At 45.8% G+C, this 22,984-nt stretch overlaps 6 protein-coding genes across 6 annotated transcripts; 2 read left to right on the forward strand and 4 right to left on the reverse strand.

Annotated features, from left to right (window-relative positions):
* Window positions 1–311: 311 nt before the first annotated feature.
* EDB93DRAFT_1243656 (uncharacterized protein) lies at window positions 312–4,091 on the forward strand (the record flags this gene model as incomplete). Its single annotated transcript, XM_041452173.1, has 13 exons — window positions 312–371; window positions 421–496; window positions 632–684; window positions 724–737; window positions 902–1,040; window positions 1,142–1,255; window positions 1,308–1,460; window positions 1,594–1,831; window positions 1,947–2,120; window positions 3,063–3,520; window positions 3,560–3,650; window positions 3,724–3,797; window positions 3,834–4,091. The coding sequence occupies 13 exons, from the start codon at window positions 312–314 to the stop codon at window positions 4,089–4,091; spliced, it is 1,902 nt and encodes a 633-aa protein (XP_041301134.1).
* Window positions 4,092–5,574: 1,483 nt separating this feature from the next.
* EDB93DRAFT_1109174 (uncharacterized protein) lies at window positions 5,575–6,211 on the reverse strand (the record flags this gene model as incomplete). Its single annotated transcript, XM_041447926.1, has 4 exons — window positions 5,575–5,588; window positions 5,615–5,756; window positions 5,816–5,950; window positions 6,125–6,211. 4 exons carry the CDS (start codon window positions 6,209–6,211, stop codon window positions 5,575–5,577), a joined length of 378 nt encoding a protein of 125 aa, XP_041301135.1.
* A 3,975-nt stretch (window positions 6,212–10,186) lies between these two features.
* Window positions 10,187–12,551, forward strand: EDB93DRAFT_1096369 (uncharacterized protein; the record flags this gene model as incomplete). The annotated part of the gene is made up of 2 exons (XM_041446775.1): window positions 10,187–10,305; window positions 10,358–12,551. The coding sequence occupies 2 exons, from the start codon at window positions 10,187–10,189 to the stop codon at window positions 12,549–12,551; spliced, it is 2,313 nt and encodes a 770-aa protein (XP_041301136.1).
* Window positions 12,552–14,701: 2,150 nt separating this feature from the next.
* On the reverse strand, window positions 14,702–16,722 carry EDB93DRAFT_1186208 (mitochondrial branched-chain alpha-ketoacid dehydrogenase kinase-domain-containing protein). Its single transcript, XM_041450809.1, has 8 exons — window positions 16,586–16,722; window positions 16,442–16,519; window positions 16,267–16,382; window positions 15,999–16,210; window positions 15,704–15,942; window positions 15,584–15,645; window positions 15,091–15,528; window positions 14,702–15,037 (listed from the first exon to the last, which is right to left on the reverse strand). The coding sequence occupies exons 1-8, from the start codon at window positions 16,659–16,661 to the stop codon at window positions 14,927–14,929; spliced, it is 1,332 nt and encodes a 443-aa protein (XP_041301137.1). The 5' UTR covers window positions 16,662–16,722; the 3' UTR covers window positions 14,702–14,926.
* Window positions 16,723–18,051: 1,329 nt separating this feature from the next.
* Window positions 18,052–21,102, reverse strand: EDB93DRAFT_1332626 (uncharacterized protein). The gene is made up of 9 exons (XM_041455253.1): window positions 21,000–21,102; window positions 20,839–20,916; window positions 20,706–20,785; window positions 20,583–20,653; window positions 20,250–20,532; window positions 19,971–20,197; window positions 19,660–19,918; window positions 18,359–19,603; window positions 18,052–18,308 (listed from the first exon to the last, which is right to left on the reverse strand). The coding sequence occupies exons 1-9, from the start codon at window positions 21,046–21,048 to the stop codon at window positions 18,261–18,263; spliced, it is 2,340 nt and encodes a 779-aa protein (XP_041301138.1). The 5' UTR covers window positions 21,049–21,102; the 3' UTR covers window positions 18,052–18,260.
* A 590-nt stretch (window positions 21,103–21,692) lies between these two features.
* Window positions 21,693–22,660, reverse strand: EDB93DRAFT_1109178 (uncharacterized protein; the record flags this gene model as incomplete). Its single annotated transcript, XM_041447927.1, has 7 exons — window positions 21,693–21,898; window positions 21,956–22,025; window positions 22,075–22,152; window positions 22,202–22,263; window positions 22,425–22,486; window positions 22,585–22,601; window positions 22,649–22,660. 7 exons carry the CDS (start codon window positions 22,658–22,660, stop codon window positions 21,693–21,695), a joined length of 507 nt encoding a protein of 168 aa, XP_041301139.1.
* Between the last annotated feature and the right edge of the window lie 324 nt (window positions 22,661–22,984).

Consider the following 22,984-nt stretch of genomic DNA (forward strand, 5'->3'; position numbering starts at 1 on the left):
ACCACTGCTACTGCCTCAAAGCCTCGCTTATGATTTCTTCGACGAAGTTACTGCAGACTCAAATGTCTGTGACTTTCAGCCTGTGAAGCATAGATGGCATGCAGCGGTAAGTAGTTATTTTCAAAATTCAAAATTTGATCTCATTATCAATTGCATAGGACAACCCTCTCCTTGCTTGGTTACCCAAACACCAGTCTTTTCTTGATGAAACTATTTTTTTGGAAGGTCATGGGCCTGAAGCTTCATGTTCACTCTGTTGCTGTGGCAATTCAGATAAAATATATTGATGCAAGGATTGTTTTGGGCCAGAAATGTTCTGTCAGGCTTGTATTGTCCAACACCACCAATGCCTGCCATTACATAGAATTGAGGTAGGCTTTTTCATGCTGGTGAAGCACGCTTCATCTAATCTGAATGTAGAAATGGACCAGCACCTTTTTTGACTGTACAACCCTCAAGTCCCTGGGTATGCGGATACAGCTGGGCCATAATCCTGGTCATTGATGCCACAATCCACGTCCCTCGTCTGGCGACACCTTTGTCATGATCGATGTCCACAGTATTCATGAAATTGCATTGGACTTTTGTGGTTGTGAGACTGCACAGATTCGTTTCAAACAGCTGCTATGAGCACGTTGGTACCCTGCAACTACAACTGACCCACAGACTGCAGCTTCATTTGCTGTCCTCAAGCACTATCACCTCCTTTCCTTTTAATCCAAGGTTTCAGCCTATGAGTTCTATTACAGCTTAGCAAGACGCACCAACAACACTTGACTTTCTCCTATCAGAGTAAGTTTGACTGTTTGTAGGAGACTCAGAGTCCTCACTGATTGTATGTAGGATCACTATTCTGCTTTCATGTGCATGGTTCATGAATGGTGACACCTACGATGCTCAGGCACAGTGGCAGAGGTCATCATCCCACTGGTGCCAATGGGACTAAGAGCGGGGAACTTGCTGTGCTCTGTCCAGCATGCCTGCACCCAGGGAAGAACCTACTTGATGGATGGGAAACTGCACCTCCATTGATACAGCAAGTATTTTATTCAGTCTTTGGTAAGGCGATGCACTGATCTTTCATAGCAGATGGCTATATGCACTTTTTATTGCAATTGACACAAATTTTCATCTGAAACAGAAAGCAGTCTCTTTGGATGACATGGATCCAGGGTTAAATGCTGGGTGGGCATACTTTGTGGAAGAAACTAAATACAATGAATATCTATCCTTACAGGCAGGCGAGAGACAAGAGGTACATGGACATTTGTATCTGTTCAATGTTGTCTGACTCAATCATTTTTCAGCAAAGCACATGTGTTAGCCACAACGCAGTCAATATGGCAGATACAAAGTTATCACATGGCCTTGCAGCAACTGGTGTAGGTACTGTTGACTGTGCACGCCACGAATTCAAGCTACCAACTGGGGTAGGAGACCTTCAAAAGGGTGAAAAGTATGTTTGTGTTCATTTTTAGTTACAAATAAATTGGTGACGTGTTCAAGGTACCTCAACATGGACTACTTTGTGTTCTCAGCCCTGGTCAGGTTCGCAATCACATTTCATATGATATTGCATGTCAGTGGTAAAAGAAACTATGGACTAGGATGGATTCTATGCCAGCCCACCTGCATATAGCACACAATACAATGCTAATATTACAATATTTTGTTCCCAAGTTTCACATCGGGGCTCACATTGCTGCCTGCCAGACCACTTTCTCATGGAATTTAGCTAAGTCTGTGGGCAGGACAGATGGAGAGGCACCAGAACGGGGGTGGGAAAATATTAATCGCGTGGCATCAAGCACCAAAGAAATGGGACCAGGAAGTTGACACGATACACTGGATGACCATTTTGGTGACTGGAATTGGAAGAAGGTGACAATGTTTGGTGAGTCGCTTTGATTCTGATATTCTTGAAGCCTCTTACTGATATTTTAAAGGTCGGACCTTGAAACACAAGATAGAGGATGCAGTGAAGTGGAAGAGGGAACACAGTGATGCCTTGCATGAGCTGGAAGAAACCATTCAGTCTGTGTTACTGGATGAATGGAGACTGGAAATCAAGGCATGGGAGGACAATGGCAAACCAAACCCTTTCAAAAGCAGAGTTACTCGTGAGTTATTGCTCATCCCTTCTGCTGCTTTGGCTGATCACTCTTAGCTATTACACAGACTGCAGTGTGGGCTCGGCTTGTGGAACTGAAAGCATAAGAATTGCGAGCCGGGGTTAGTTCATCTCTTCACGTGGATGTCTCACCCAGCATACTCATAAGTAGTGGCATTGAATTAGAAGATCAGCAGTACATTAAATTTTCTCTTATCATTTCTTAGTTTTAATGCTACAATGTTACAACAACATTTATAACCCTACTTTATTTCTCTTTCTTGGAACCATAACTGCTCTTCTAGAACACATCTAGAACGGTTATCTTGCTGCCATCTCTAGACTCTTCTAGACCTGGCTAGATTCTCTTATCAAGCGGGCTGTCTGCACTTCTCTTCTTTCTTGATTATCTTGATTGTTGCTTCACTACTATCAACATGTGCAGCATGAACAGTCTTCTATGTTTCACCTATACTTGCTATCTTGATAGGTTGTACCATTTCCCTATCTCTGACTCACTATAGACATAGTGCAGCCACAGATCAGTATCTATATAAACCTCTGTACTTTGTAGTAGATACCCCATCTTGATCTCCTTAGAGATACCCTAGAATCCACTTGGTTCATACTAGTAACCTTCTCTAGTGTGAGACCATTAGAACATTGCTTTACTTCTGAGAGGAACATCCTTTTCCTCTAGCTGTGAGCACGATCCGTCTCCTAAACGGTTGACTGCCAACCTACTTCCTCAACAGGAGGGGGCTCTGCCAGTTGACTGTGGGAGCCAGTCTTGTACTAGACTGCAGAACACGCTCTCTACTTGATCTCTCCTTTATTGGAGATAGAGAGAAGAACTACTAAGGTCAATATTACGCCACGTATGTTACATGCGTAACATACAACAGACAGAGGCTGAAACATGACATCACCAACATCTCCCTTCATCCTACAGACAAACAACGTGAGACGATTACAAATAGGACAAATGTACTACAGAGACGAATTGACTCATGGATATGCACTCAAGAGCTCTATATGCCTGTTGTTTTAGCACTATGTTCATCAGCCAACTACAATGCCACCACTACTGATGCTGTTCTCAAACCCCAGCACCTTCCTCTATATCTTCCATCTGCCCTTGATGCACCTGTACATTGTGACCAACACTTACTGGAGCATGAATGGGAACTGCGGCATGCGCAGGCTCATGATGCTCTTAATGAAATTTGTTCTCACCTCCGTCTGCCCTTGCATATATATAAATTCAAGGACAAGAATCTACATGGTCAAGCAGCGTCCACTCGTGCTCAGAATTTAATCACACATGTTGAAGCAAAGAAAGAAGCAGGAGTTGATAAATACAGGCGTGCACATCGAGCATTGGAGTCACTGAACAGTCGCTTGGATAAGGTGGGCTAGGGAGAGACTTTGTGGCCTCTTAGGAACAAGGATATGAGACCGATGGGTGATTTCATAGATGGATGTACTCAGGGAACTGGAACGATCTCATGGATCTGGCTTGCTACAGATGTCGGCACCAGTCGCTCTGAAAACGACCAGGTTCAAGATTGTATGTCTCTAGCTCACTGAGAATGACAAGTAACTGAGTCCAGTTATAGGTCTTTGCATCGAGTGGTGTAAGGCTCGCACACATGCTGCACGATGGTCTGAGGAAGTGGAGCTACTTGTTGAAGAAATGTGATGTGTGCTGGTCTTTCTGCAGTGGCAGGTCCGTTGGTGGGATGAGCATGCAAATCTACGCATAATGGAGAAGCCTTCCAATCAAGAGGGGCTTCAGGCTTATGCATATTGTCAAGTTGCACTGTGTTCTGTGATGTGTCGCTCATTCCAAGTATTGTGGAGCGGTGTACCTCAACTTGTGGCTTCTACTCTTGAACCAGAGGTCTTCAAGCTCAATGATACTATCCACACACCTTCAATCGACCACCCTCCTGACTTGTATGATGAGCCTCTGGGCTGATTCATTGTGGCGCACTTTGTCCTGTTCCACAATCATAGCATCTTCATAGTTATCACTCACTGTAGTCAGTAGCTTGCTTATAGAGCCTCCTTTTGTCCAAGCACCAAATGATATTAATTCAGATCAAGTTCTTTATAATTAGCTTAAGAAGTCAGATCTGATCTGAGATACAGGAACAAAATTTGAACATATAGTCTAAGGGAGAACATGTATAGGACAGTACAGAAGGGTAGGCAAAGGTAGGGACCATAATCTATAGTACAATAATGTATCAGACCACCCTATGACTCATAGTAATTAATGTGTCAGGGTTTTGCTATAATTATAGGCAGTGATACATTAATACCACAGGGACAGGTGCTTTACCATGCCTCACAGTACACCATGGGAACAAGCTATTCAAGCTGTATATGATGCTTATGTCTTAAATCTTATCACCCAAACTTAGTCTATGATTACACTCACTTATAATTTATCCACTTCTTTCCAGGCCCAACAGGACTCTTTGGACCAGGCTCCTACCCATCTGCAGCCGGAAAGTTTGAGGATAGATTGCTTAAAATGTTATGTTACATCAGCATTCTCAAAGTACAGACAATTTGAACCCAGCCCAACCTTATTCCTCAACCTCTCCAGCAGAAAACATTTGTAAACAGTTTCAGCCACAGTGGCAAAAACCTGCGGCACTTGAAAAAACTGAAAATCGAGTAGGTATATGTACATTAATTAAAATATAGAATATTCCATTTGAGCACTTAGTTGTTACATGTCAGAAGCCCCTAGTAGTGTGGGTGTAATTCAAGACTCATCATACATCAGCACTTTGGAAAATGGCCATGCCTTTGGCATATCAAAATCACACAAAGCATTTATTGAAGCTAACCATGATATTAATATTGTGTGCATTGCTGGCACATCAATGGGAAAGACTATGACATTTTGGATGCCTTTACTATTCAAACCTGGTCTTCAAATTATTGTGACACCATTGAACCAGTTTGGGAGACAGAATGTTTTGTTGTTGGTAAAAGCAGGCTTGCTAAGTATATCGATAAGCTCAGAGACAGCTAGCTGGTGCAATTTTTGTGTGAGGATCTAACAGTTATGCTATGGCAGGATGACTTACTATCATAACCTGGTTTTTCATACAGAACATCAAAGATATGAAGTATTTGGCTGTCATTGTTAGTCCAGAGCAGCTTATGAAGCCTGAAGGGGAATTTAAGAGACTGTTGCACAGACCACTTTTTGCACAGCAGATTATTGGTGTGATATTTGACAAAGCACATTGCATTGCAACCTGGGGCGAATTTCATCCTGAATATAAGGAATTAGAGTGTCTCCATTATATCCTGCTCAAGAATGACTGCATCATCAGCTGTCATTGGCTTGATGATCAGAGTGCATCCTTTGATCACCTGAGCGACCTTGCGAGATGTTCCTGCCGCATCAGGCACCTTATGTTTCATAGCTATATTAATCATCAGACCTTCAAAACTAAGAAAAATTGAAAGACAACTCACCAAAGGTACATGCCCCATGTGACTGTTCACAAGGACCGCAGCGCGCATTCTTCTCTTGCATGCACATAACTCCACACTGGACACAGCACTTGCAGGGAGGCTCTAGCACCTTTGAAGCAACAGACATCCACCCACCAGCCTTCTACCATAAACAAGATTATATCAGACGTACACAAAAGAAAGAGGAAAAGGAACACTTACCAGCTTGCCCATGTCTGAGTTCTCTTCCTTCCCTTTCCCCTTTTCCTTGGCTATCCAAGTCATGCATGCCTCCACCATCACTTTTCTTCTACCTCCTTCCATCTGCTCACTGTCTTCCTCACCACTCCAACCCACCTGTTGAGCTCTCAAAAGAGCCCCATCTCATTGTCATTCACAGGAAGCGGCATCCCAGCTTCTTTTGCATCTCATGTGCACACACAAATATTAGCCTAAGTCAAGTGAGTTAAGTAAACAAACAAAAAGAATGCAAAAAACATGTAGCACTTACCTCAAAATGTGCCCACTCACAGAGCCATGTCTTGATGTCCTCCAGTCACTCTTGTAGAAGCTCAGGATGCGAGCCTGACAGCACACCCAGCAAAGGAAGTAGCACATTCCAGATGCACAGGACACAATTGCCTTCGGATTTACACATGAGTTCAGGCTCAGGAATCTCCTAAGCTGGCTCCTTGAGCATCAGCATCTCTTCAGCACATACCTCAGGCAATGGCGAGTGAGGAGGGTCGACAAGAGAAAGGTCAAAGTTTGATATTTTAAGATAGATGATCGTAGGTTAAGGTGAAAGATGGAAGAACAACATGTTGCCACGTAGTGCCTTATAAGTGCAAAACCACAATTATGTCAGCACATTGGCACTAATTCCTGAAGTTTCACATCACATGGTCGACCGCTGGCATTCCATTCTCAGACCATGGACCACATGCTATCATGTGACATCTTTCATCAAAATTTCACTAAGTCCATTCATGTGCACTCGCTGACTGGGGACAGTCAGATTTTAAAGTCTCCTGCTCTTGTAGAGACTCGCGTCTCCACAGACACTTCCCTCCAACTTCTCCCACTTTCCTTACACACTCCAGCTCTAATCCTTAGGAAACATCTTGCACATTGGCGCACATATTTTATTTCCACAGGTTTTGCATGCAGCCATTTGCATTCATATGCATCACACATCTGCCTTCACATCATCTGCACACCCATCTGTCCCATCCTTCTCATGTCCTTAGAGGTTTATTGATGTGTTTTCCCATAATATTCCCATTTTGTTTAATTATTTTCCCTCACTAATGGTCAGCTTTGCATACAGCTGAGACCCTATTACCTATTTTGTGTACTATTTTTAGCTTGTTTGGATCATTACATTGGACCTCTGCACCTAGCAGCACTTAGCTATTTTACTTATACCCCCTCTAATACTTATGTTCTGGGTTGATTTTCTGCCCACTTTCTCTGTGTACTTAGCTACTAAGAGAATTTTACTTGTTGTTGCAGTTGAGATCTAAGTCTTGCACTCTCATTGTCTGTCCTTCGTTTTATCATCAGCCAACCTTAGTTGGGGTGATAGTAGTTGTCTTGTCTTGTCTCTCTTTAGTCTCTCTCTCATTTGCATCTTCGCCTTCGCCTGCACACACCACTTTCACATTGCACTCGTGCTGTAGAGATTTGCACTATTGCAGGCTTGCAATGCATTAGACTTCAGTTCATACCACCCAGGTTCACAGCACCAACTTGCAGCATCATTCCCTAACCTTTCCCCAGCTATTTCCATATCAGGCGATGCTTTCCTGCACCTTGTGATGCCCTCGCATCGCTTGCTTTCCTGTGCTTTCATTGCCCTATCATCCAGGAGCATTCATCCACTGTCCAGTAAGTCTCACTATGAGACACATATATAGGTCCACATTTTTCACCCTTTACTACACCACACCTTACCTTAGTGGAGTTCCCTCATCATGTCCATAGCTAGAGTTAGAATCTATTAGCAGTCCTTTTTATTGTCACTCATTGAGCCATTGTCTATTGCTAGTTTCATTTCACATTTTCGCACTTTCACATTTTACGTTCCTGCGCTTTGCACTTACGTCGCTCGCCTCGCACAGCCGCTGCATGACTGTGGATTTGTTTTCCTTGCTTTCCCTTGGATTGAATGTGCTTGTCCTTGCAAGCATAGCAGACTAGCATCGCACTAGATCATTATATCAGCTTCTTGTGTCCCTCCCCTTGATTTATCATTTCACCTAGAGCTGAGTTGATTCATCTTCAGCACGCCTGCATATTATCCATCGCATCTCGCCATAGTAGTCCTATTACCCTATTAGTAGTTTGGTGTCCTTCTTTTTATTAAGAGAGGTTTCCCTTGACTCAGACAGCTGCCCTTGGGTTGATATTTTTACTCACACCCGGGACTCTCTGTGTATCCTTGGTCTAGCACTGTATTTCCTCACAGTTTAGATTCCTCTTCTTCACCACAATCAACACAAGGCAGCTGTGCTCTAAGCCAAGTGACACATGCACAAGATGGAAGAAGTGTGGTGGTGCATGGAAATTCTGGTTTGGTTCAGGTTCAGACAACAAAAAAACCAAACCAAACCACAACAACACTAGCCAGAACATCACTAGATGTAACCATGTATTTTGTGGAGCCATGTCTTATTAGCTCACTGACAGAAGAGGTGTAGGATTGAGTAGTTCAAAACACTAACCTGTCGTAACTTGGGTACCCCCTACACCTACTGTGACAGTGTAATGACAGTGTTACCAATCATGGAATTTAGCCATATCAGGTAGTCATTTGTTGTACAATGTTAAATCAAAATGAATCAATTCAGCTATCGCAAAGCAAAATAGACAGCTGCAGCATGAAAACGAGTACATATGCAACTGGAATAGGTGCATGAAGTAAGTAATCAAGGACTAAGCACAGCAAGAGCAGTCAGAGCAGTCAGAATGATTGTTTAAGCCTTCTTTGATGAACGGAATGAGCCTGCTTGTACTCCAGCACATTTGGAACCATAAGAAACTAACAGAGGCACATTCTCCTTGCTGATCTCGCCTGGAGGAGTGTAGTAAGACTGCCAATGAGTCTTCAGGATGCACAAAGCAGTCTGCTCCAGGTCCATGAGCCTCATCTCCTTACAAATGCTTGTGGGCAGCAGTACACTGATATCTCTCTGTCCTGGTACTGCATATTCCTCATGCTCCTGGAGGACATACTCATGCATGTTGTAGTGCCAAACAGCTGACCAGGATGCCAGGAGTCTTTCTCATTATCCTGCTGGGGACTGGAAGGAGAGTAGGGTGACAGAGCTCACACTTCAGTGGCATGTTGCAACATGGTTAGTTTTTCAAACCAACATTGGCGGATGCATATCAGAATTGGTGCTGGTATGCACATTTGGTGTCCCAGGTTGTTGCAGCTTTTGCAGGGACAGTGATACTGATGGTGCACTCTGGTTGTCCAGAATGCCCACAAAAGCTGCATGGAAGTGTGTCACCAATCTTGTAGACAGTCATGAGTGTAAAATATGAATGTAATTAGAAAAAATGTACCAGTTCTTTCAATGTGACCTCCTCTGGTGTATTGCTCAGGGCATGAAGGATATGTTGACTAGTCATGTGTTCTCAAAAATCACATCCAAGATCTCACATTTAGCGGGTACCATCTTTACATGCTCGTGTTTCATTAAAATTATTATTTAGATCTATTCTACAGTAGTAAAAACACCCCCTTTATGATCCTCGCCAAACAATTTTACAATGATTTGAGGCTGCTGACAAGGAACTCAAAATGTGTCACTTGTAACTTCATGTGGCTATGTATTTAAGGTTTTTTTGCTTATCTAAAGTCAAGCTCTGTGTTCAGGATTTTGTGAACATACACCTCTTGCACTGACAAGTCATCACAGTCAGTGGTAGTATTGGTTTAAGAATCCATTGGCTGCCACCAGCATGAATTTGACAGATTTCCCCATTCTTAATAGAAATTGGTCATCCAACCTCACAAAGAAAGGTGTATGATATAAACAAGTAAGGATAGAGTAAGATATTTAGGTCATGACGACTTGTGGGGGTGACAACTCAGCTGTGAGGCATAGTATGTGACACAAACTGGAAGATAGTTTGTTGTTGTACTGCGTTGTAGGAACTAGGAACAGGCCCATTGTACATACCGTGCAATTTGTAATATGAAATGTGGAGTTACATAAACGTGGATTACACGAAGTGTTGGTGAGGTAAACTTAATGTTTGCAGTAGGTAAAAAGCAGACCGTTAATCACGCGACGGCGGCCAGCCGGCTGTATAACGTTAAGTATTACTAGCACCCACTCCAAAGGTGGATACTTCGTTAACGCTTCCTCTAATTTCCCAAATCTACTTTTAAGTTCTGCTCCTCTTGGATGATCTTGTTCAAGACCGCCCACCATGCCCTTTGAACGATATTTAGCACACGACGAGCCGCAGCGCAGTGGGCAATACTCCAATCACTACGGCGATTACAACGATAGTCGTTACAATGTTGATGATGGTAATGCTCACTCTAATGGGCTTCAGTTTCAGATACCTCAGTTCATGTACAATGGACCTCCAATATTGGCCCCAGGTGGTGGTGCAGAGGTTCTACCAGCTGGTCTTCTTGATAGCCCAGGTTCGTTCGCTTCATCCTGGTTTGCGAACAATGGTTTTGTCCCGTGAGTACAAAATAATACCTGTGATATTTTCTAATACTCTTTTTTGGTACAGTTTTCATTCTTCTCAGTCGAGGAACCAAGCGAGCGTGGAGGCAGCATCTGGTGCTAGCAATGCACAATCGAGCAATTGCTATGATACCTATCCGAATATACCTCATTCTATACTGTATCCTCAGGTTGACTATTCTCACCCACCACCACCACCACCACCACCTTCAATACAAACTACCTCGAATTCCTCCTTCACAGCCGCAGACATCCTCAAACTCAATACAGCAACCATATTATCTGCACCATCCCCTCTGGGTCTTCCTGTTTATTCCACCTCTGGTTTCGACCTCCTCTCCCTCCTCTCTCGCGTAGTCTCCCGTCCCCACCCGGCCATCTTCCTCGGTCCCGTCGACAGTTCTTGCTCCTTTACTGTCGTCGATGTTCGTCGCCATGACTGTCCCATCATCTACGCCTCCCCCAGCTTCTATAACCTCACAGGGTACGCTGAACACGAGGTTCTCGGTCGCAATTGTCGTTTCTTGCAGTCTCCCGATGGGAATGTACAAAAGGGTGAGGAGCGTCGCTTTGTCGCACCAGATGCTGTGGCACATTTGAAAAAATCCCTCTCCGCGGACAAGGAGTGCCGAACCAAGATCATTAACTACCGTAAAGGCGGACAGGCTTTTGTCAATCTCGTCACCGTGATCCCCCTCAGGGGCGGCATATCAAACCTTCCAGAAGAAGCGGACAAGGTCGTCTATCATGTTGGCTTCCAGGTCGATCTCACAGAACAACCCAATACGATTTTGCAGAAACTGCGCGATGGGAGTTACATGGTCAATCACACCGTGGGCGCAGGCGCACCGGTGCTATCCCCGCTCGGGCCCCCATCGAGAGGTCGACTTGTATTGCCATCTAACAGCGTACTAAGCAAAGATTTGCGTGGTCTGATCGCAGACGCAAAATTCACCTCCTCAGTCCCCCTTTCCACGAGCGTTAATATCCCTCCATCTTCAGCTACCCCTGATAAGCCCGACACTCATGATGGCAACCAGCTCCTGCACATGCTTCTCCTTGAAAAATCTCCCGACTTCATCATCGTTCTCAGCCTGAAAGGCGCCTTTCTTTACGTCGCCCCGAGCGTGCGTCTCGTCCTGGGATACGAACCTGAGGAGCTCGTTGGAAAGAGCATATCTGACTACTGCCACCCTGCAGACCTTGTACCACTCATGCGCGAGCTCAAAGAGTCCTCTATCACTCCTAACACCCCATCACCTGATTCCACCTCACCCATACCACCTAACTCCCCAAATCCAGCCAGTCAACCCAAAACAGTCGACCTCCTGTTCCGCGCTCGTGCTAAATCCTCTGAATTTGTTTGGATCGAATGTCGAGGGCGCCTTCACGTTGAACCTGGCAAAGGCCGCAAAGCCATCATCCTCTCCGGCCGTAGTAAATGGATGCCCTCGCTCAGCTGGCGCTCGATCGCCCATGCTGGCGGGCTTAGCAAACAGGAGGTATGGGGTATGGTGAGCGCAAATGGGACTGTACTTGTCACCAGTGCCAGTGTGCGCGATATGCTTGGATGGAGCGTTGGTGAGGTTATCGGCAAGTCTTTGGGTGCGATGGTCATTGGTGGGGATCGAGGCCATGTGGAGGCGGCAATTCAGTGTGCCAATGGAGATGAGGCGCGGGTACGTGGACATGCGGAAGGCGAGTCGTCTGCAATGTTATGCACAATGCTGCGTAAAGATCGTAGCACAGTACACGTGCGGCTCGTAATCTACCGTCCACCCGTCTCAACCCTAAACTCGATGCCCTCCCAAGCGCCATCCCCATCACTCGCTTTACCGCTCGTCATACAAATCACGGTGCTCAGCAATTCAAGCGGTTCTGATGCGCTGGTTCACGCCGAGAATAATGATGTATTCGATGAACTAGATACCACTCGGGGAAGTAGTTGGCAGTATGAGCTGCAGCAGTTGCGGTTTGCGAATCAGAGGTTGTGTGAGGAAGTTGATGCGTTGGAGGTGCGTGGGCCGGAATACCACCAGGAACAACACCAACACCATCAACACCAACACCAACATCCGACGTTGGTCCACCCACATGATAGTGCCGACTGGTCGACGCTCATGGATAGCCACACGACCTCTGCACTGTCATCATCATTGGCGCACATGAATCCTGCAATCCGCTTACCCACTTCGACATCGCTCAAGCGTACATGGCACTCTGAGGACGGGCCTGGGTGACACAGATTTTATTAGTTTTCTCTTTATTCTCACACGGACACTGTCAATACCCCCCTGCTGGACTCTCTTCTAGTCCTGTTTCTCGCATCGCACACGCTATCGCCACACCCCAACATCGCTATACACGCATGCAACATGTAAACATCTGTACGTTGTCCGACAAACTCTGCGTGATGCTGTCCTTGTATATGAGTACTTTCTTCGTGGCCTTTTTCTTTTCTTTTGCAGTTCGATCTGGCTATGGTACCATGTACATTGCACTAATAATACAGTGTCATAAGGTCTGGGCTCTGGTCCTGAGAATGAGCCAGTCAATTACAGTCAGAATCATACCTGGTATACTGTCATACACCGATCAGTGCACGGCCCCGACAAACACGCACCCTCGCCAATCTCGACAACGGCAACCTGTGTATCTAAATCATCGGAGCCTGAAAATCACTAGCTGATCACGATGTTCTGCTAGGCTCTGCCCCGTCATGGTAGCGTACATTATAGTACGCTGTTATTCACTTGACCCAATTAGGATGCAAAAGTTCCGCTCAAGGTACGGGGATAAATGTCGACAACCCCCTGCAGATTTCTATGCAGCACGCTGTACATATAAGTAAGCCCAAATGAAGGGAATGGTGCTATGCGGGATTTCCCCGCCATCGTCGGTGAATTTAATGGGGATATCTCTCTTGCCTTTCGACGATGGCACGGAGGTTTTTGCTCGGAAGTTAGAAACAGATGCGCGAGAGGTGCGGCCTACGACGTACACAACTGTTCTATCAGTATCTTGAATTTGTTTTTTTCACCGCGCAAAAAGACCCTATGATAAAAAGATTTTCCAGGTTCAGTTTGCTAGATCCTGCGTTCACTTAGGACTGATCCTCCGGGACAGTCAGTTCAACGCCCAACTATGTCATTGGCATGTATTATCTATCAACTTGGAAAATACCTAATTATGGCATCAATACGGGATGACGCCGCCAGCGGACATGCGTGATTCAGTCCTCAGTCTCAAGTGCGTGAAACGGATTGTCTATCTCGAAGATAAATCTTTCAGAATGATCCTACCAGCGAGACCCTGTAATCACATTTTCGCTCATGGTATGTTCTTTTCGTTTCTACATAATAGAACGAGTTGACAGATTGACCTCTTGTTCGCGTTTGGTTTTTGTCAGGCCTCATTAGTGAACTGACAAGGATGCAAAGTCCATGTCAGACGCGTTCAGCAGAGCGCCATCGAGCCTGACCATCTCCTTAGCGCCTGCTGCAGCCGCCCGCCTCTTAAGATAAGGGCCTGTTAGCTGGGCCAGAAGGAGGCTAGTAGAGCAGAGTGAAAACTAGCAGCTTCGAGCTTACGAAAGCTCTTGTCAGGGGGCTGCCGCAACCCCTACTGCTTGTACTTCTCGTTCCGTTTAGAATGACTACTCATGAGTCTATGATATACTTACTACCGGACATGTTTAGTTGCATAAATCGGCGTTTTCCGGCTGTGGATTTAAACTTACCGGAACTGAACAGCCTCGGGCGGATCCGGGATCCGAAGGAACAACTTACGTCGGTCCGAGGGCCTGGTTCAGAACTCGGGTTGACCGGCAAAGTGGATATGTTTGATGTATCCGAGGTTTCGATGAGGTGCGCAACATGATCAACTTACAATGTTCTGATCAAGTTGAACGGCATCTGGCTAGATCAGAGGTTCGAGCGGGGATAGAACTAACAGGTAAAGTCTCGGCGACGCTAAGAGAATATTGGAATGAAACATTGATACTTTGTAGTTTCGGGGTCGAAGCTGCTCATCCCGCTTGCACTCCTCGTACCTTTTCTTCGTCCTTTCGGACCTTTCGGCTTTCAACATGGACGGCGTAGAACAACATTTGATTATTGGAACCGGTAAATATCAATGTTGACTGTGCTGATGATCACGGATCGAGAACTAGGGACTTCGTCCTCTTAGCTAGAATGTCACAAGTTCCAATATTAATGCGGTTTGACATCAGCGGCGTCTCCAAATTGCGAGCTCATCTGTGTTGAACTCCTGTCGATTCGTGCCTGCTCTTTGAGTGTCTTCAAGGCTACAAGCAGTACTAGTATTGCTTGACGAAGAGGGGCTTGTGATGTGTATGGACCTTAATTACGTAGCCAGGCGGCACACTCAGGAATACTCAAGTTCAGTTTTTGTTTATATTTCTGCTATGCTACATATGGACATTACTATTAAATATTGATTGTCGTAAAGCTTGTCGTCTGTCTGGTCCTGAGTGTGCCATACCATACCGTAAACTATATTCAGTACTTATCGAGTGGATCTACTAAGTAGGTCCCTCCCCATATTGTATACAATGCTCTTCTGCCGCAGAAAAGATCGACCAGGCACAAGCAGATCACGGAAGAGGCTCTCGGCTACTCGAAAGCCTATTGAGGTGAATGTACACATCCGTCCCGTACCCCTCCATAGATATCAATCTCAAATCACCTCCAAAATACCTCGCATACTGTCAAAGATACACATAAGCGCAAGCCCCCGATAAACGCGCACGTCACTCACCAGTCTCGATAGTGGCAGTCCATACCCAAACCCTGCCATCGGCGCCTGAAAATCGCTAGCCTGAAAATCTTGATCAATGCTCTGTCCCGTCATAGTCGTATACATGTATGTCCAAATTAGGGGAATGGCGCTGCGCGGGATTCCCCCGCCCTCGTCGGAGATTTTGATAGTGATGTCCTCCTTGCCCTCAACAACGATGACTTTGATAGGCGGGTATGGTTTATCATCTCGTGCATCGTGGCCGAAGCGGTCGACGACAGCACGGAGGGAATTTTTGAGGAGTTCAAAACAGATATGGGAGAGATGGCCTGGGACATAAGGGAAGATGAGGTTGGGAGGGCATATGAGTTGAACAGGAGGGCCTTTGAACATGGCGTAATGTTCCTCGCAGACGAAGCGGGCATTTTCGATAGCTTCCTGTACGATATCATGTACATTCTATGGCGAAGGAGGGGTGTTAGTGGATGGGGAAAGACAGAGAACGGCAACGTACAGCTTTAGTGCAGATGATGCCTACATAGTCTTTGTGTGGCTGTTGCGTGTTTAGTGCGACGTCTAAGGAAAAACAAAGGAGATGAGATAATGATAACGAAGAGAGCTAGGAACAACTGACGTTGGCCGATCAAGAAGCGGATGCCAATACGACTCATGTAGAATCTATCAAGCCAAGCCTGTATATCAAGGCCAATGTTCTTTGCGTTCTGACTGCGCTTCCATTCTAGGACACCCTGTGCGACCGTTGTGACTGTAGGGTCGTGCCTGCGTTTGATGGCCTCAAGCATGCGGGTGAAACGAGCATTGTAATCGAGGACGGAGGGTGGCCAGTCGATGGATGATGACTTTGCGTAATATCTTGTACTAAGTGAGCATGGTATGCGTGGATTATTGGAAATTAAGAGAGCACATACCTGCGTTCCAAAGGGACCCTGAGCTTGACGTTACCGATGCCGTTCGCATTGCCCTTGAGACGGGATAAGTTGAAGAGAGGGTGATCGTGGTCCTGCGGGGCGGCAAGGCTTGGGTTTGGGGTGCTGTCAGGCAAGAAGATATCCTGGCCCGTCGAGGATAGCTGCTGGCGAAGGTGTTGTGGGAGTTGAACTGGAGGAAAGTTGATAAGTTCCTGTGTAAGATCCGGTGAGGAGAAGAGGAGATGAACGAAGATGGACTACGGCGGACCTCAAATGACTGGGCATACCAGTTCTTGACCTTTCGTATGGAAGGCATGTCACTAAGGTTATGGGGAAGCTCATCGAGTTCCTTGACACGGTGCGCAAGGCGGACAGGCAGCTCTTCTGAAGGGGTGGACATGATGATGTCAGAATGAGTTGAAACCTTATAACGATTAAGTTACCTGCAAGGAACTGACTCGCCTTGAGGAGAGTTCCCTGACTTGGATGTTGACCAAAGAGTACCATCTGCTGTAGCGAGACTGTAGATTATGACAATTAGAGATCCGGGGCAATGGGTTGGGTTATGAGGATATCAGATGACATACCGCCCGTCTGGGGAAAGCTTGCAAAGTGGTGAATCTTGTCCCATAAGGCTGGAGAGATTCGAAAAGCAGCAGACATGGCATCGACAAGTGTTCAAGTGAGTTGAAGGGTTTGTTGTAGCAGACTACTTATATATTATGTACTGTGGATTATGGATATGATTCATTCCTCGGTCTTTAAATCATCCGCATTGTTTGCACGTGAATTTCATTTCAGATCTAGTCATAGTCCTCCACTCACAAGTACAGCTTTACATCGTCAGTTGGGCACTAGTGGATTTAGTGCGTGAACTCGTGTGAGCTCTCCTACTATTATCTTTGTGTGCGCGTCTATCGCGTGACGTGGACCACCACCACGTCCAAACCGTGGCGATCTTCCTTTCTCGTGATGATATTCTTCCTTCAACTTTCATCGCTCTGAACGAGTGAAAAAGCCATACTGTTCCAGAATAAGGGAGACAGAAGGTTCGTTTTGATATATGTACTAAGAGATGGAAATTGCTCACGACGTGTCGAAATTTTCGACAGCTGGGGGTCATTTTGGGGTCCTTGCCTAACCCACGATGACTTCACCAGCCAACCGAATTCCTCAACAAACTAATTCCAGCCTGCTCACATGCTCTCATATGCTGCGTTATCTGTTCCGACTTAAGTTCCGCACTACCTCGGACCAGCCCTAGAACGCAAGGTGCCCACGTTTGGAATTCGGTACAAGCTCTTATCTCCGAACTTAAGATCTAGGGAACCCCGCACTAGGCTGTCAGAAACTGTCGTGCGTTGCTACAATGTTTGGTCATTATTGTTCCCGTCACTCACTTTCCGGGGCAAGTACGTTGGAAACTGCTGCCAGGAAGTGCCAGGTTGGCTGTTATGAGGTAGCACCGTGGAATCTGAATCGTCACCTGTCATCTCATACACCGAAATGCACCGAAACAATATTCATTCCGCATTCGGGTTCACGAGCTCATGCGGACCGGCGATGATCTCATCGCCAGTACAGCACATGACCTGCAAAAGAGATCCAGAACATATGTCTTTGTTGCACTGCAGGGCCCGGCACATCATCTGACATCAACCAATAAACCCTATCAAACCAGGCACAGCTAGGCACCTTCGCCCAAGCATATAATCATCTTTGCATTCTGTCGTCACAGGATCCCCGACCCCCGATAGGTTGTCACGGATGTCGTCCAGTGCTTGGCCTCCGTCCCGACGCGCCTTAGACTGGTGACCAGGCCGGACCAGCCCGTTTATGGGGCAAGCTATTCTATACGAGTAGCTAATGTTCTTATCGTTCATAAGATCCGTAAGATAAACCGTACCACCGCAGCTCAGAAGGCGGTCCGATCTTCAAAAAGACATACCCCGAGAGCGATTGGTTCTGTACATCATATATCAATTCCAAGTAGTAAATGCCTAGACGACGAGCTTGAATTTTAAATAATCAATTCCAATGAGGATTCAATCCATCAAAACATCAAATTTCAAAGCCATCTTTACTCGATCAATTGTGGCACCGACACGAACTAGAACTTTCTCGAGATCAAGATTAATATCGCTAGCGTTATGTATATCCACAGTAAATGTCAAGTTCAAACAATTGTCTGATGACATGAAACCTGCATCACCCACAACATCGAAAACTGTTTGTCGAGTCTACATTAGTGTTGGCAGTAGCTTAGGCTGATGCATCGTGTGCGAATAAAGCTGGCTGAGCGGAAGCAAACTGTTCGTTCTGAGGATCCCACATGATAGACAGATCACGAGACGACATACCGTGCTCTCCATCCCAGACATCCAGTCTTTCTGCATCCTCTTCCCCTGATCATAAATAACCTTAAGATTGTCGATTGTCGACTCGCAGGCTGTCTTTTCTGCCTTCAACATAGAGATTTGGTCTCGCGCTTGAGTCAGACTATCCCGAAGGCCATTAGAAGTGGACTGCTCTGCTACGAGCAAATTCTCCGAGTGCGCTAAATCGTCATTGAATTTCTTCAAAGCAGTGAGAGCAGTCTGCATGGCCTCGCTCGTACTGTGAAGGTTCAATCTAAGATTTTCGATTTCACCTTCCAGAGCTGCAATTTTGTCGGCAAAACCCAACGCTTCGTCATCGCGCAGAATTTGAAGCCCATCAATTTTCTTGAGGAGCCCAAGAATGGTAGACTGCGTCTTCACTCGTTCAACTCGTGAAGCATTTTTCATGGCTGCAGCGGCATCCTCCATGGACTGCCTCGTCGCATCTGCGGTGAGCAATTTTGACGACAATCCTGCCTCCCTCATCTCAGAAGACGTAATCCTGCTCTTCAACTCTTCAATCTCCTTCCTGGACTCCTCTAGAGCCAGCTGAAGCTGACCGTTGAATCTAAGGACTTCCGCATATTCAGCATCGAGGGTCAATGCGGTGCTGTTGGCTTCAGAGAGCTGTTTCTCGAGCTCCTTGGTAGCCTCAGTCAGCTCCTGGGTGAGCACAGCTCCATGCATGGCTTCGCTCTGCGCAACACTCAAGGCTTGGGCGAGTTCTCCTCGTCTTTCCTCTGTGGTTCGTATGAGTTCCAGCATCCGCTCTTGAAGGGTTTCTTCTTCTCTATGAGAACTAGCGAGCTCATCCGTCAAGCGCCTATTCTCGCTTCGCGCAGCAGTCATTTCGTTCTCCATTCCCTGCAGCCCAGCAAGAATCTCGTTCTTGCTGCGCAAAAGCATCTCGGTCTCCAAGGAGAATGCTTTTAATGAGGCTTCTTTCTGAGCGAGCATCTCATTGAGCTGGAAGACAGCACTCTCGTGCTCGAGAATTTTATTTTGGAGTTGCGTGATATTGCGATCGCGATCAACGAGGCATTGTTGCAGGTCGCGCTTGCCAGATTCAAGTTCATTTGTTTCGCCCTCAAGGTCAGCTACATGTGACTTGTAGCCATCAGCGATGCCTGTCAGGGTTTCAAGCTCGCTCTGAAGGCGGGTAACTGTGTCTTTGAGAGTCTGGATCTCTGTCACGTGTTTCGCGTTTTCCTTCTCCATAGCATCAATCTGTATGGAGCGTCAATACAATTAAGTAGATAGACAAGGTCATATGGTGAGCTTACTGTGCTCGCCAAAGCGGGCCAGTGTTGTTCAGTTGTCTGCGAAGCCCTACGGTCTGGCAGAGATTCAGGGGTGCGAAAATGTTCGTGTTGCTGGTCCGCAAACACGTCTTCATCGTCTCGATACCTGCGAACGTGTTCATCACCAGGAGAGCTTGGTGCAGGAGTGGGCCGCATAGAGATGTCGTGAATGATAGAGCCTGATTGGGTCCGCATCACACCTGCACCTTGCGGCGTTTCAGCGTGTGGGGTCTGCACATCACTTCAAAGTGTATTGATAACTGATGGAGCAGGTGTTCAATGAAAGCACTTACAATGTTGGCGCTGGAACTTCTCCATACACGTCATCCTGAAATTCCTGTTCATCCAACTCTGTCAATTCTTCTTCGCGCATGATCTCATGCGCCCTTTCAGCGGATACTTTCAGCATGTTGAGTTCATCTTGGATGTCATGTAGTTGTTCATCGCGGTCCGCAAGTTGCGCCTTCAGTTGTTGATACGTAAGATTTGCCTGCTGGAGCTCTCGGACCTTAGTTTGAAGCTACGTGTCATGGTGAGGTCTAAGTTAAAACCCTTGTTAACGTCAAACAAACCTCTGCCTTTGTCATTTTTGTCAAGGTCCGCTCGTGGGGTTTGACGGGAGACGGTGCTCGTCGCTGTCTCTTCGCCCTAGGACTTCCACGTGCGGAAGCACTATCTTCCTCGACTTCTTCCCCGCCAAAAACTGTCCTTAAATGAGATGCAGATCTCGCGCGCTGCCGTTTATACACTGACGGGGAGAAATGTTCGGTGACATTTTTCCACACAGCATCCTCTTGCGCAGGTGATGCATCCCCAGCGGCAGTCGGAAGGAACTTGCGGCGAGCGTATGAGAGGCTAAAAAGAATTATGTTCGGCGTTAAAATGATTTTAGCAGCTGGGCTTACACTTTTTTCCCCTCCGGAGTCATGCCCACATACCCACTGGAGTCGATAGGCTGCAAAACTCCCTGCTCTTCCTGCTCTCTTAAAATCAATAAATTTTAAAACACTTAAACCATTCAGGCGTACAAGCTTCTTCACAGCCTTTCCTACCCATGATGCCCACTGAGGACCTAGTTTATCTTTCCTATCTTTCGCGGTCTTTCTCACTAGTAACAGAGAGGTGATGAGCAACAATCCCTTTGCAGGTATGGACACTCACCATGTGCACGAAGGGTACCAAGGTGTACACTGTGCCTCCTGTGCTCTTTCTGTGCCTGTGAAAATGCACTGAGAACCCCTAGATTGGGAGTCGTTAGTATCAGTGATGCCCTTTGCAATCCCCCAAAACGCGCGTTAAAAGAGGTTGAAAATTTTGCTCACGTTCTGCATACGTATACTTGGACGTCTTTTTGGTTTTAGAGGTGACCATAGTGGTGGTACTGAAAATTTAGCTTTGTTCAGTGGTAAGGATGGTGGTAGATCGAGTTGAGGTAAACAGGGGCGCGTTTTCTAATTTTCGCCTGGGAAAAACCACTTGACTAATGGGGGCGCGCCCGAGCACGTGCTACACGTGACTGGAGATGTGACTCGTTGCACCTTTCACCGCAGCGGAAGCAACCTTTTTGAACATGTGAAAGGCACTAGAAAGGCATGGCAAATGATGTGTGTGGAGAGAAACTAAAGACAAAGTCTAAAGGTGAAATACAATGAGATGTAGTGCTGCCATGGTCTGGTTTGATCCGGTTTGGAGGGTCCTAGGTGAGAATCGAAGAACTGAACCATGGTCCGGTTCTGCAAAATTGTCAAACCCAGAACTGGACCGTCAAGAACCATTCTCAATGGTCCAGTTCGGTTTTTTTGTAGTCTGAACCTGAACCAAACCAAAAGAGAGGGAATAAACTCATGATCTCCAAGTTGCACAAGTGACCTGAAAACTTGATAAGAATAATCCACCACTTTTCTCTGTCTGATTGCTCCAATTAGCCAAGTCCAAACATACACACAACTCTGCAGCATTTGAGCGCTTAATACATACATACATACATACAATAATCATAAACTGTGATCATGAATTTATCTGGCAAATGCAACAGCAGATTCATCAGATGGAGATCCAAAATGTGATGGTGAAGCAGAACTGCAACTCTGCACTGTTCCGGCACTGTCCTCAGGTCTGGGGTATGTAGCCAAATTCATAGCAACTTCACTGGTCCACTCCAAGATACCCCAATGGACTTTAAGCCTGTCAAATAAAGCAGTAGTTTCTTCAAGAGTGTGAACTGAAGAAGAAAAAATAGGTCACAATAGCTTGACAAAGTGAAGAGATAAACAATTACCTCTCATCTCAATAATATACACCATCATGAATAGGAGTTCCAAGATAAGCCTGCCACAGTAAAAGAGGTACTGTAAAAAAAAGGTCAATAGATCACATGAATGAGATTTGACAATGTACATATTTCCATCCTATGGTGTTTAGTGCCATAGGATTGATGAGTGAGTTAAAAGTGTTGGTCAAATAGAGAGCCATATTCTGTATGCGACATTAGGTGGCATTTGAAGACAGAACAAAGGCGACCAACCATGATTGCAATCTTCCTTCCTCCTAGTTTGTCCACCACCATCATGTCCACCAGCGCACTGACTATATTGAAAATCTGAACATGTGAAATGCACATCAATTTTGAGTTCTGCTTGCAAGAGATCATAGATGAACCTACAGACCACTGTTCAAAAAGTAAGGCTGCAGATCCGTTAGCGATATCCAACAAAAGTTTGTGACTTATCCTCACTAATAAACCACACCAGGGAACAACTCTGCCTCAGAAATACCAAGGCAGATTCGCACTCCAATAAACTGAGGGTACCTGAAGTGTAAGGTTAATATCAAGTCAAAAAGTTCAGAACAATTTGAATGAGACAGTTGATAGGAAGACGGATTTTGCCAGTGACAAAAAGGACACACACACATAATTGTACAGCCTGACTCAGATGAGATTTTTTTAAAAAAAAAAGTCAGATGCACACACCTGTACTACCATTGAACACACAACACTCCGAGACCAGAGGGAGAAGGCTATCACAGACTGGATAGTCAGTGTACTAGTAGGAATGAGAGAGGTGAAGGAATGGATGTGCACTGTGTTGTTATAGCAGCAAAGCCCCAAACCTAAAAACATGTATGCAACATGTTCATTTTTCATTCATTGAACAAATCACCGAGTGTTAAGTGTCAAAACATGAAATTTGAAACCCAGTGCACAACATGCGCATTTGTAATTTACATCAAACAAATCATTGAGTGCCAAGTGCCGAGGCCTGAAACCCAAAGTCTGAGGCCCAAACCCCCCAAAAATGTATACAAC

This window comes from Suillus bovinus (genome assembly GCF_016758785.1).
Source record: "Suillus bovinus strain UH-Sbo-P2 chromosome Unknown EDB93scaffold_143, whole genome shotgun sequence".
Classification (NCBI taxonomy): Eukaryota; Fungi; Basidiomycota; class Agaricomycetes; order Boletales; family Suillaceae; genus Suillus; species Suillus bovinus.